The sequence below is a fragment of the Podarcis pityusensis genome, assembly GCF_964106645.2.
Source record: "Podarcis pityusensis genome assembly, chromosome: 13".
In the NCBI taxonomy this organism is placed as follows: domain Eukaryota; kingdom Metazoa; phylum Chordata; class Lepidosauria; order Squamata; family Lacertidae; genus Podarcis; species Podarcis pityusensis.
Genome location: NC_138038.1, coordinates 4581795 through 4596470, shown reverse-complemented (window position 1 = coordinate 4596470; position 14676 = coordinate 4581795). Strand labels below are relative to the sequence as shown.

The 14676-nt window shown below is 37.8% G+C and overlaps 1 protein-coding gene across 2 annotated transcripts in view; it reads left to right on the top strand.

Annotated features, from left to right (window-relative positions):
• The window catches only part of ERP44 (endoplasmic reticulum protein 44), a 36432-nt gene that overhangs the window by 3548 nt on the left and 18208 nt on the right, over positions 1-14676 (top strand). For both annotated transcript variants that reach the window (XM_080976924.1, XM_080976923.1), the window contains exons 2-4: positions 12775-12847; positions 13697-13736; positions 14126-14241. In XM_080976924.1, coding sequence (XP_080833050.1) covers positions 12775-12847; positions 13697-13736; positions 14126-14241 — 229 coding nt within the window. The remainder of the gene's footprint in view (positions 1-12774; positions 12848-13696; positions 13737-14125; positions 14242-14676) is intronic.

The window sequence follows — 14676 nt, the reverse complement described above, 5'->3', positions numbered from 1 at the left end:
ACCTTAAGCTATCCACTTTGAAGACATGCACCAAGTGATTTGATTGACAAGGGGAAAGTTGACACCCAAACAAATAGGTTTCATTGTAAGTTCAGAACTTACTCATTCCTTAGCCCATGAAAGTAGTTTTAGGTGGCATAAATTGGGAAGGTTGTCTCTTTGGTTCCTGTCAGACAAGTTTAAAGGGCAAAACAGCCTTGTGTGTCTATGTATTGTTAACCTTGTCTAATGGAAGATAGGTTTTTATCAGACATAATGCTGAAGGAACAAAGTGTTGAAGCAGCTTTGATTTTCATCACAGGTATTCATCAGATTAGTACAACAGGAGAATCCTGTAAAAATTGACTGGTGCTGTTTCTGTCTTTCTTACTCAACCAAAACTAAGCCATCTAATTTTATTATTTCTCATGAACAAGCAGAGAGATAAGTAGCACTTAAATGCTGAAGGGGGTGGGTGGGATGGAATATGAATCCGCCCTTTTCAAAAAGACTTGGCTTGTTTCAAATCGGGCCACAATCCTATCAAGTTTGGGTCTGACTCAAAATGCTTTCCTTTCTTGAGCATAAAAAAACAGCTGCTGAATCAAGCAAAACCATAAACAGTGTTGCCAGAGGAAACAAGAACTGGCCAAGAGATTTTGATATCTGGTTTGCACTTAACACTAAACCACATTAGAATGTGCCACACCCCTTCCCCCTTATCTCACATCGCCATATTAAAGGGCTTTGCTAGCATTTAGTTTCCCTTTCAGAGAATCATAGCTTAGCATGTACAAACCATAGAATCATAGAATTGTAGAGTTGGAATTGACTGCAAGAGTTAGCTAGTCAGCCATCTTCATAACCCATGGTTTGAAGTTGGCTTGTTTAAAAATTGTCTAGAAGATTTCAGACTACATTCTGTGAGTCTTACGTCATTTGAAGCCAGGATTATTTGGAAGTGAACATGAACTCTAGGAAAGTCCTTTTGCCAGCTGCATAGGAGAAGAGTAGGGGAGAGCACAGAAGTTGGAGGCTTCACTCAGGCCAGTTTGGCTCACGCACATAGTGCATGGTTTAATGTTGTATGTGAACCAGAACAAATTGTGCTTGCCAGTCCTTTGTAGTTGAAAAAGACCAAATTGTATTTCTCAAGTTCCATTTCTTAGTCATATGGTTAACAGAACTTTGACTACAAAGTCTTTGCAATAGAGACCAAGGTATGGTGGGACTGAGTTGTATTAACCAGCTTCTGTAGTTGCAGAAATATCCCCAAAGATAGTAACATAAGAAGCTGTCTTATACCAAGTCATTGACCATTGATTCACCTAGCTTAGTATTATCCACTGATTGGCAGTGGCACCCCAGATTTTCAGTCAAGGGATCTTTCCATGTTTACCTGGAGATGCTGGAGACTAATCCTGGGACCAGTGTTCTACCACTTACACTAATCTCTTTATTGTTACCACTATACTCTACTCTTTATTGTTAACATATACTTGTTAAGGATATTTGTACTCTATCCTTAACATATACTTTGAGGCTTCAAAGCACATACATTTCAATAATCCTTGAGTGTAAGCCAGGCACAAAAAATGGCACCCAGACTTTTAGAAGTGCTCACAAATGGAGAATCTTCAGGCACAAAATGTGCTGGAGTCCTGCTAATTTCAAACTCTGTACACATCAAGGCAATCTCAACTTCTTACAGCTTTTGTATCTGGATGCCAGGGGAATAATTATATGACATAGATGACCAGGCAAGTGGCTAGTGAGCAAATGGCCCAGTTTGCATTTCAAATTAAATCAAACCTGAAAATGAAACAAAGTGTGGTTTAAATGAAGTTTTCATTATGGGCCTCTCTGGGTGCCAGAGTCTGCCTTGTTATGGCAGGCTTGTATGTCATGATAAGCCAGATTCTGGCTTGTTTTGAGGCAGGTATGGGGAAGAATCGCAACAAGAACTTTTCAGTAGTGTGCACCAGCATTCTGCATATTCACATTAAATGCTGTTGGGTTTTTTTAAACTGTGATCAAATGTGATGTTTGAACCAGCTCAATGCTTTGAAAGCTGTTGAGCAAATGATGCAGATTAAGATTCCATTTAAATATTGAGTGAGCCTTTAATTGAGTTATTACTGTGTGTTTTCTGCCATCTCTTGAGCTGTGCAGTCACCTGATGATTAAAAACAAATTATGGATTTTATGGTACATGGCTCTGGTTTTGGAAGGCAGTTCCTGTATTAATTTCATTAGTGTATGGATTATGTTTCATGTGGGATACACTTAGGAAAAATGATGAATTGGGGGTATCTGAGAGGGTAAGGAGAACAATCAAATAGTGAACTTATGGAGAAAGCAAAAATTATAGAAGCTAGAAGAATAGGGAACAAAATAATTAAGAGCTTGTTTTTATTGATGACTGATCCATGTTGATCAGATCAAAGTACATTTAGAATATACTTGTATACTGTTGTATTAACATAGCTGGAAAAAAATAAAAATCCTGGTACTAGCATCAAATAGTATGCTCCATTCTAGTATTCCAGAGTTAGAAAAAATGCTAGTATTCAGCGTTATTTTTAAAGCCCAATATAAACATATTGTGTGTTTATATAAACTGATACAAACTTGCTGTGTGAGTTTTGATATCTGCAAGTACTGAATAAGACAGAAGCAACTAGGTAGTTTTGGTTTTGGATGGTGTTTTAAGTGACGCTTAAAGGATATCATAAATTGAGCTCATGGTATTTTGAGCAATATTTGTATATTTAAATGGGTACATGTTGCTTTGTGCTAATAAGTATGTTTGTAATAATGTGAGTACTTCCCTGTTCTTATTTCATTTTTTTTTTTTAAAGCAATTTATTAAGTTTTACAATAAAAATAAACATGATAAACAATGTAACATTGATCTTAACATATTTTCACATTTTCTTTGGACTTCCTCACATCTCCCGCTCCCATTTTCATCGTTAAAACATTTTGTCAGCAATTTATCATCTTATTTAAATTCTTATATCCCTTCTATATTTCCTAATCTTATAATTCTCAGAAGAAGCTAAATTTCACAGTCTTACTTATTTTCTTAAAAACTTCTAAATTTAGTGGTGCTCAGTTATTTTGATCTAGCATCTTATTTAACATTCACTCAAATTGCAATACTTTTGTAAATAGTTCTTAAATTTCTTCCAGTCCTCCTCAATCCTCTCTTCTCCCAGGTCACGGATTCTGCCGGTCATTTCAGCCAGTTCCATGTAGTCTATCAGTTGTATCTGCCATTCTTCCAGTGTGGGTAGATCTTGAGTTTTCCAATGTTTTGCGAGAAGTATCCTTGCTGCTGTTGTTGCATACATAAAAAATGTCTGGTCCTTCTTTGCCACCCCTTGGCCGACAATACCCAAAAGGAAAGCCTCTGGTTTCTTAGTGAAGGTATATTTAAATACCTTTTTCAGTTCATTATAAATCATTTCCCAGAACGCCTTCACTTTAGGGCAAGTCCACCAGAGGTGGAAGAACGTTCCCTCGCACTCTTTGCATTTCCAACACTTATTATCAGACAGGTGGTAAATTTTAGCAAGTTTGACTGGGGTCATATACCATCTATAAATCATTTTCATTACATTTTCTTTCAGGGCGTTACATGCAGTAAATTTCAATCCATTACTCCACAACCTCTCCCAGTCCTCAAACATGATATTATGCCCAATGTCCTGTGCCCACCTTATCATAGCCGATTTAACCGTTTCGTCTTGTGTATTCCATTTCAACAGCAAGTTATACATCCTTGAAAGTACCTTAATCTTTGGTTCTAACAATTCTGTTTCTAATTTCGATTTCTCCACCTGGAACCCTAGTTTCTTATCATTTTTAAAAACTTCTTTAATCTGAGCGTAATGTAACCAATCTCGCACTTTGTCTTTCATTTTCTCCAGACTCTGCAATTTCCAATTGTCTCCATCCTTTTCTAGTATTTCCCAATATTTTGGCCATTTAGCCTCCATATTGGGTCTTTTTCGGGCCTTGGCTTCCAAAGGTGAAAGCCACCTTGGTGTTTTATTTTCCAGCAAGTCTTTATATTTTGTCCAGACATTAAACAATGATTTTCTGACAATATGGTTCTTAAAGGCCTTATTTGCTTTAACCTTGTCATACCATAAATATGCATGCCATCCAAAGGTATTGTTGAACCCTTCCAAATCTAACACATCAGTGTCTTCAAGAAGTAGCCAGTCTTTTAGCCAGCAGAACGCTGCGGCTTCATAATACAACTTTAAGTCTGGCAGGGCAAAGCCCCCTCTTTGTTTTGCATCGGTTAATATCTTAAACTTAATTCTGGGCTTTTTGCCCTGCCAGACAAACTTAGAAATGTCTCTCTGCCACTTCTGAAAGCACTCCGTTTTGTCCAAAACCTGAAGTGTTTGAAATAAGAACAACATCCTTGGCAATACATTCATCTTGATAGCAGCAATTCGGCCTAACAAAGAAAGTTTCAATTTTGACCAACTATCTAAGTCTCTCTTAATTTCTGTCCAGCATTTTTCATAATTGTCCTTAAATAGACTTAGATTTTTTGCTGTTATGTTTACCCCTAGGTATTTTACTTTTTTAACCACATTAAGTTCCGTCTCATTCTGAAACCGTTCTGACTCTGTATTAGTCAAGTTTTTCCCCAAAACCTTAGTTTTCTGTTTATTTAATTTAAATCCAGCCACCCGACCAAAGTCATTAATCAATTGTAATACTCTTTTCGTACTGGGCTCTGGCTTCTGCAAGGTCAAAACCAGGTCATCTGCGAAAGCTTTTAATTTATATTGTTTCTGACCGACCTGAATTCCTTCCACCAACCGATCCCTTCTAATCATGTTCAATAGCACTTCCAGAACCGAAATAAATAACAAAGGGGAGATAGGGCAACCTTGTCGTGTCCCTTTTTCAATTTTAAACTCTTCTGTAACCACATTATTAACTATCAGTTTAGCTTTCTGTTCTGAATATATCGCCTCAATCCCATTCTCAAAACCCCGTCCCACTCCCATCTCTTTCAAATTTCCCATCATAAATTTCCAGGAGATATTGTCAAAGGCCTTCTCCGCATCTATAAAAATTAAAACTGCTTTTGTATTTATGTCTGTTTGCAAAAGTTCCAAAATGTCAATAATGTTCCTTGTATTAGCAAACAGATGTCTTCCTGGGAGAAAGCCAGCCTGGTCCTTATGAATTACTTCATTTAAAACTTTCTTAAATCTATTTGCCAAAATGTCTGCAAATATTTTGTAATCCACATTTAAAAGAGAGATGGGACGGTAGTTCTTAAGTTGTGTCTTTTCAGCTTCCGACTTTGGTATTAATGTGATAAACGCTTCCTTCCACGACTCCGGTGCCCTCCTCCCCTCCATAATTTCATTGCTGACCTCCATCAAAGGTTGTATCAAATAGTCTTTCAATATCTTATAGTACTTGGAGGTCAGCCCATCTGGTCCTGGAGATTTGCCAAGTTGCATGTTCTGGATAGCTTGTTCGATCTCCTGTCGTGTTATTTTAGAATTCAGGGTTGTCCTATTTTCTTGTGACAATTTAGATAGTCCGTTTTTTGCCAAAAATTGTTTAATCTCAACCTCATCTTGCGGCCCTTGGGTGTATAGTTTTTTGAAGTATCTCTGGAAACACTTTCTAATGTCCACTGGATTCTGGATGTTTTTTCCATCAACCTCTAAGTTTGTAACAGTATTTAATCTTTGTCTTCTCTTCAACTGCCAAGCTAGCAGTTTTCCACATTTATTCGCCGACTCAAACGTTTTTTGTTTCATTAATTTAACCTTCCATTCAATTTCCTGATTTATCAATTTAGAATATTGTGTTTGATAAAGTTTAATTTCTCTCAGAGTTGGCTGTGACTTCGGATTCACTCTTAATTTCTTCTCTAATTCTTTTATTTTATCCAAAATCTTATCTTTTTTCTCATTTTGTGTTCTTTTCTTCACTGCATTCTGTTGTATCAAGAATCCCCTCATTACAGCTTTGCTTGCGTCCCAGATTATTCTTTTTTCCACCATATTATTCATGTTTATCTCAAAATAGTCCTTCAAAACTTTTTGGGCCTTCTTGGTAATTTCCTGATCTCTAAACAAATTGTCATTCATCTTCCATCTGAAGGATCCAGTTGGTAATAGTGTCATATCCATCTTTACTGCATTATGGTCGGAGCAGGTCTTTGGGCAGATTTCCACTTTTCTGACCTTAGGTGCCAGGCCTCTAGAAATCCATATTTGGTCGATTCTTGTCCAGGTCAGTTGGGCTTCAGAAAAGAATGTTCCCTCTCTTCCTAGTGGGTTCTTTGTCCTCCAAATGTCAATCAAATCCATATTGTCAATCATTTCAAAAAAGGTTTTAGGTAGTCTGCCGTCTTTTGTAACATTTTGACTTTGTGACTTGTCCATGTTAGTTGATACGACCCCATTCATATCTCCCATCATTATGATGTTGTTGTAGTCTAGATAGTCCAGCATTGTCTCCTGCAGCTTCTTGTAAAATTCCGATTTCCCTTCATTAGGTGCATAAATTCCTAATATCAGCAGTTTCTCTCCTTGATATTGTATCTCAATAGCCAAAATTCTTCCATGTTCATCTTTAAACAGGAATTTAGGTGACAGGCTCTCTTTTGCATATATCACCACGCCTCTCTTCTTAACTTTGTCCGAAGATACAAATTCCTGGCCCAATCTTTTATTTATTAACACTTTTCTGTGGAGCCTCGTCACATGTGTTTCTTGTAAACAAATAATGTCCAATTGTTCTTTTTTTAATATATGAAATATTTTCTTCCTTTTTTCCGGAATGTTACAACCATTAATATTCCAGCTCAACAGTTGCAGAGACATCCTGAACTATCTGGTTATTTTTCAAGGGGTGGTATCTTCTCAGGGTCTTCAGGTTCCACAGATGCTGATGTTGGTACTGGCGTTGCCTCAGGCCCAGAAGGTAGTTCAATTCTTTTTTGAAGGTCCTCTCCGTATGTAGACAGAAATTTGTCTCTCTCTTCAAGTGTTCTCACTTTGACCTTTCTCCCTCTAAAGGTAAAAGATAATCCTTGGGGAAATTCCCACCTGAATGGAATTGCGTTGCTCCTTAGTAGTTTAACAAGTTCAGAATAGGCGGCTCTAAGATCAAGCAGTAGTCTTGGGATATCTTTATAAATTTCAATTCTTCTATCCAACACCTCCAGTGATTTTACAAAGTGTAGTCCCAAAATCTTATCCCTTTCCTCCTTTGATCTCAATGTTATCAAACAGTCTCTGGGCCTCTCCTTCTTTATAAATCTTCCAAGTCTGAAAGCTGACACAATTTTAAAGTCCTTTTCTTCCAAGTTCCAGAACTTGGAGAATTCTTTGGTCAAAAACTCAGTTAGATGTCCTTCTTCTGCCTCTTGTAGTGATCTAATCCTTAAGTTGTTCTCACGGTTTCGCAGTTCTATCATCGAGAGATAAATCTGGTGTTCCCCGACTTGTTTAGTGAGTGGTCTTACCTCTTGCTCTAAATTTTCAAATCTTTGTCTGGTGTCCTCAGTCAATTTCCGATTTTCTGCTGAGGCCTCCGTTAACTGTCCAATTGCTTGTGCATTCTGTACCACTTGTGTGGTTAATTTATTTAGACATTCTGTGTTTTTATCAATCTTTGCTGATTGCGCATCTGCTTTCTTGTCCAAAGCTTCCAATTTTTCAAAAATTTTGTCTAGTACAGAAACAGATGCTCCTGAGGCCATATCTTCCAGTTGTAACTGCTCTGCTTCGCCCTCTCCCTCCACTTCTGTTCTTATTTCAGTTACCAGTTTCCACTCAGCAGTTACTGGTAGAAATTTTTGTGTACAGAGATCAAAGAGATAGGAGTCTACTTATAAAATGTGATGGTGGAAATTAGCTCACTGTTGTTCTAGGACTGCTGTAGTACTTAAAGGAGCATATTTAATAGTAGCAAAAAGCATGCTAACTTACAAAGGTTTATGCTATTTGTGTATATTCAAGGACTGGTTTAACCCAAACATTCAGTGGAATCCTTGACACACTGCCTGATGAAAGTCTGAGTGACGTACAAAAGGTGAAACCAGGGAACATTGCTGAAGGGAAGAAAATTGACATGGAGACTTCTTAGGGAAGCAATAGATTTGTGGACTGACTCTTCCTGTTCATGTGGATTCTTGAGACGACTATAACAGCATTCACACATAATGGTAAACTGTATAGTGATGTAGTGTGCACAACCTGATCTCACCCACTTTGTTCATCCTTGCTATTGTGAGGAAAACAAACCATGATCCCTAATTTAGCATTGTGTCTAAACTGGGAACTGTGGTTTTGCTTCAAACAGCACTAACCGTTGGTTTGGAGCAAGACAAAGCACAGTCCTTGATTCCAAAACAGTAAGCTTCTTTTAATCTTCAGGGTAGAGCAAAACAGCTCAGCTCAGCACATTCATGTTAAACTGTTAACTGTGACATGCATACTGAGCCTCTATATCTGATAGGCTGCAAGGAATTAGAGTACAAGAATGGAATAAATATGTCTTCTAATTCTGTGGCTTCAATCTGATGCTACCTTTGGCCAGATCCTTAACTGTTGTTTTTTAATACAAGCCAACAGTTGTAACAAAAAGTTATAGTTAAGTAAAAATGTATCCGTTTTAGACTCCTAAGGAGTACAGTAACAGTTTTCAGGACATTGCCCTGTTCACCTTACATCCTTATTTCAGACATTGTGATACGTATCAAAATATCACAATGTTTAGCTGGTGATATATCATGATGTAGGAAGCCAGACATTGCTCAGCCCTAGTGAAGTGTGAGAGCAATTTTCAAATGAAAAGTGCTGAACCCTTCCTCTGGCCCACCCGTCCTTGTAACTTTTCTCTTACCTGGGCTTATATCTAGTCTTGAAGCCCATGAGAGGGGAATGGGTGGACAGAGCTTCCTCAGCACTGCTTCGCCACTTGAAATTCTAGTACCATCACCCATGCCTTACAGCTGTTCAGCAGCCTACTTCTGAAGACTTACCTTTTTTATTTTCTGTCATCACATCTTATTCTGCTGACCAACTTTGGTTTGCCCTGATGTACATAATACAGTCAATTGTAAAAAGGTTTCTGACCCCATTTTGGATATGTTGTAATTTCTAATTTTGTGTCTAGTAGCCCTTTTCACTTCAGCAACACCTTTTCTCATTAAGCTTGGTGACAGGAGGTTGGGTTTCTATTTAGGGCTAATTGAGGGAACTGTGCTGGAAATGTATGTAAATGGCATTTAAGAGAGTCTTAGGAGTAACGATTTCATGGTATGAGAGTTTCTGCAACACCGCTGTATTGGAGATTATTGATTTAAAGATGTTCACCTTAGATAGCCCCAGATCCCTTGTGTATGTACATAGTCATGTCAGGTTATATGTCTATCAATGTTCATATAGTACTTAAAAGCATAACTTTTGTAATACTGGTCCCATGCCCACCAGACTCTTTCTCCACAGAGCTTCTAGCAGGTAGTACCTGACTGCCCAAATGATTGAAGGAGCCTAGGGTTATGTTTTCAGTACTGATCTTCTTTATTCAACCAAATTTGTATATCACTTGATGTATTGAACTTCTAAATGGTTTACTACAAATGAAATATTAAAATTACAAACAATTCCATTCAGCTGGTGTTATTTAAGATCATGAGTCTAGGGACAGGTAGATAAACAATAGAACTACATAATCCAATGGTATACTTTAATACTGCTACACATGCCCATCTGTGGAAGTGAAAAAACATGATAAAAGGGTTAGGGGAGATCTATTGGCAACACTGCTTAGCACTGTTACTCTTTATTGTTAAACTCCTTAACATATTGTATATCCTCATACTTCGAGGCTTCAAAGCACATACATTTCGGTAATCTTTGAATGTCAGCCAGGCGCAAAAAATGACACCCAGCCCTTTTGAGGTGCTCACAAATAGAGAATCTTTAGGTGCAAAATGTACCTGACGCCCTGCTAATTTCGAACCCTGATATCAAGGAGCCAAATGGGCTCCACAAAATGGGAGAGAGTGTTCAGGGGCAATCATGTCAACAGCCTGAGTCATTAAGGTATTCCAGGGGTTGCCTAGGGCTTCAAAAGTAGCACCAGTCATATCAGTTGGAAATTCCCTCAAGAGCCGTCTGGAAACCAATTGAATCCATCTGCCCGTGAGGGTGGACCATCCTAATAGGTCCCCCCACCTCTTCAGAAGGGGTATAGTTCCCAAGCCTGGACCTTGGGGAAAAGTTATTTCAAGGGATGACCTGAGTCTGTCTGTCCATCTTAGGAGACGCTTTTTTTTTGCATGCCACTACTTTCTGAGGTGCAGTTGATGGTTTTTCTGTAGTGGGTTCAGAGGGCTTTTTCTGTGGTGGTACCCACGATGTGGAATCCTCTGCCATGTGAAGTCAGATTATATACTTTTCCAGCAAGCCTTGGGTTTTCTTGCTACTTAGATTTCTCTCTTCGACTATAGCTTCTCTAGCATTTTATTGCTGCTCTTGTGTATTTTTTTATATTGCAAGTGTTGCTTCACATTATTGCTGATCATGAAATGTTTATACTACTAGCTGCTTCGGGTATTTGAACTGGAAAGAGAAAGTCACTCTAAAGAAAATAAACTAGTTTGTGTGGGATTTTACGTGCACCTTGTTAAACGTGTAGCAGAATTACCATTTTTTGCAGAAAAGAGCTAATGCAAGAGAAAGTGTTGTGATCCTGTTTAGTCAAGGCTAAACCACAAACGAAGTTCTAGCTAGGATATGCTAATGAAAACTACAGAAATATATTTAGCAATTTGGCCTGCTTAATGAAAGGAAACCTAACAATTTGTATTGCCTTGACTATCAAAAGAAATGCATTTTTTAGGTAAAGAGAAATGTCATTGGTTATTGCAGAACAAAAGTTTAAATTGTTCCAGTATTCAGGACATAGAAACATTTGTGATACTGCAGAATTGTTCTGTATGCCCACTGCATTAACCTTTGATTATCAGATGAATTTGATGTCTCGTTTAACCTTAATTAAGCACACTTCCCCATTTCTGTATTTCAGCAGTATGTCTTTTTAGTTTTTCTAATAAATCTTGTTCAGACTGCAAGCTGCAGTTAATACCTTGCACCATAAATTAGTTATCTGTCCTCTACAGTACTGTACTTAAATTTTCCTTTCACTTAAATTGCTAGTAGGCTTAGAGTAAATTCAGCAGTAAAAGGGATATCAAGATTAAAATGAGAAAAAGAAGCTATGGATGGATTATAATATGCAGCAGCAATTGATATTTGGAGGAAACCATGGAAGGGTGGAAGGGAGGTCAGTGATTATAATGTATTGTTGTTGTTGATGTCTGAAGAACTGTATTGTTGAAAAAAATACAAATAACTTATTGGGTTTTTTTTAATCGTCTCAGTAGTTTTGCTGAATTTCTGCAATTTTCATCCTGTGCCAGGTGTGGGTGGGTGGGTTTAATGTAGGAAATTCCAAAACTTTTCATTTCATTCTTAACCAAAATGTTTTAATACATTGTTTTGGCATTTGCTTTATTGGCAATGATACCTTCTTAACCTTAAAAAAAGCTTCTCCTCCTGTGTTTCCGTTTCCTTTTTCTTTCATTAGGTAGATCAAGCAAAATATTTAAACTAATCCTATGCTTTTGGGAAGGGACGCGGGTGGCACTGTGGGTTAAACCACAGAGCCTAGGGCTTGCCGATCAGAAGGTCGGCAGTTCGAATCCCCGCGACGGGGTGAGCTCCCGTTGCTCGGTCCCTGCTCCTGCCCACCTAGCAGTTCAAAAGCACGTCAGAGTGCAAGTAGATAAATAGGTACCGCTCTGGCAGGAAGGTAAACGGCGTTTCCGTGCGCTGCTCTGGTTCGCCAGAAGCGGCTTAGTCATGCTGGCCACATGACCCGGAAGCTGTACGTAAGCTTCCTCGGCCAATAAAGCGAGATGAGCGCCGCAACCCCAGAGTCATCTGCAACAGAACCTAATGGTCAGGAGTCCCTTTACCTTTACCTTTATGCTTTTGGGCATGTTTTAATTTTATTGAATTAGCATAATACCTATTTTGACCATATCTGTGTATCTCCTATTTCCACCCTTATATTTTCCATGGTTTACTACAGTTTCCCCCTTTTTTTGTAACTTATGTATTTATGTTCTTAATTAATATATTTATCCATTAAAATTTTATCCCACCCTTCCTCCCAAATGAGCCCTGGGCAGCAAACTTCAAAATGCTAAAGGCCCCACTATTTTAGTTACATTAAACCAGAAAAGAGTAACAAACATCTCCAGACATATATGTGGAGATCTTTCGCTTAACTTTAAGATTTATTTCTAAAGTAAAGCCTGGCAAGTCTTTTAAAATACATAAATGAATTGCCAGACTTAGCATTTTGCCCTTGCATATTTGCTCCTTTTCCTGGATATTAGGATGGACTTCCGTTGTGCCATCAACACTGTGGAAACTTGGATTGTGTTTCATATTTCTTGAGCTCACTGCACATGTTGAAGCAGCAGTGTGGATGTTTTGCAACAAAGAACCGTACACACATGGACCTCTACCTGGGCTGGAACCCCTACAGTATCATGTAGATGTTCATGCTGAATATGTGAGAGTCACCTACATGACCCGCCCTGTTCTTTTAATGCATGGAGCTCCCTTCATTATAATACAAGGAGGAGGAATTGATCAAGCAAGAATGATATGGATAAATGTCAGATTATTTATTAAAACGTGTGTACTTTTACAGGTGTCCTGGTTTTTTAATCCAGCAAGAAGTGAAATAACAAGCCTTGATGGTGGGAATATAGATGATACTTTAAGTAAGTGTGCAAACCTTTGCCCTGTTGTTTTTTTACAAATACATTTGCTTTTCTCAAGCAATATATTGTTGAATTCATTTTTGGTATGTGTCCTGCCAGCATTCAGAGTCATAAGTAGACTGGGGAGAACACTGAATTGCTTTAAGTATTTCTTTATTTTCAGTTTTAGTTTGTTATGTGCATGTGTACTTTTGTTGGTAAGTACAGTATAGGACAAGATGACGCCTAAAGAGAGCTAATTTAATAATCCTAAATTGAGCACAACAGTGACAGATAAAAATTGCTTAAAAACTGCTTTTATCTTTGGAACTCAATAACACTGCTAGAAAAGCCTGGAGAAGCTTCCATAACACAAATCTAAAAGTAAAATCAAAGTTACACTGCAGTCCTAGGCACATACGGTATATTCAGAAGTAAGCACTGAGTTTAGTGGGGTTCACTTTCTCATCAGTATCCATAATTGCAACTCTTACTTCCCAATTATAAGTTTGGTTTTGTGTGTGAAAAGTGTGACTGTGTAATGCTAATTTTACCAGGACAGGTTCAAGGTTCTTACATTAATTTACAAGGCCACTTACAACTGCTGTCCAAATGTACGTACCTTTTCAGCATAGAGCAACACATTCCAGAAGAAAGAGAGAATAAATGGGGAGGAAAGTTAGCCTAGTAATTCAGGTTTTGTAACTGAAGCTAGCTCAAACTTTGAATTCATATTTGCTCAAATTCTCCATATTGCAATTCTGGGAGCTGTAATGTCAAGATTGATTTTTTTTGTGTGTGCGTGCCTAGTTAGGCCTTGGTTTTCTGCTGTCGCAACATTTAACAATAAAATGTCATTCTTTCCTTTAGACAATGCAGATGTTGCTTTAGTGAATTTTTATGCTGATTGGTAAGTATTTCTTCCATTGGACAGTTATACCAACACAGTACTTTCAAACTTCTGCAGTTGTAAGACTCAAAACAGAAATTAGACAATGTTAAATTTATTATATTTAATTAGCAAAACATACAAAATATTTTCTCAATCTGCTTTTAAACTTCTACTAGATATATTTTCTTTGTGTCTAATGTAGCCTATCAGCATGGCCGGGTGATACTTCACAGGATTAGACCCTTAGAACTAGAAACTGCCTTGGGCTCCCCCGCTTGCTCCCCTCCGTGTGGGTGGGAATGAAAATCCACAGTAGAATTACTGCTTCAAATGGTGCTGTATATGGAATCTCCAGATATTTTATTTTCAGTAATTGGACCTTTTTTTTGTATTCTCCTTTTCAACAGGTGTCGTTTTAGTCAAATGCTGCATCCTATTTTTGAGGAAGCTTCTAATGTCATTAAAGAGGATTTCCCAGATAAGAATCAAGTTGTGTTTGCCAGAGTAGATTGTGATCAGCACTGTGAGTAATCCTTTTTCATTCAGCTGTTACCATTTTAAATGTCTTGTTGTGCAAATGCAAGTCTTGAAACCTCTTTAGAGCAAGTACAAGCTTTTGCAGTGGTTTAAAAAGGATATCTAGTAAAACGAATTATATATATATTTCAAAAGAGAGGAATTTCTACAAACCTTGTATGTAAAGGCTGCCCATAACCTGCATTATTCAACACAGTTTCCCCAAGCTTGAAATTGCATTCTCTTGCAAATATGTTTTTAAGAAAATATAATAAAATAAAATGCAGGGGTTTGTGGTATTGGGAAAAGTAGGTCTGTGTATACCTTCCCTAATCTAAAATTGGAAAGAAATATACAAAAATCTCTTACTTGTGAGGTGCTTTTTCAGCACGAAGGGGTCTGGTTCTGTTTTACATAGAAAAGCAGCCCTAACTCAGTGTTT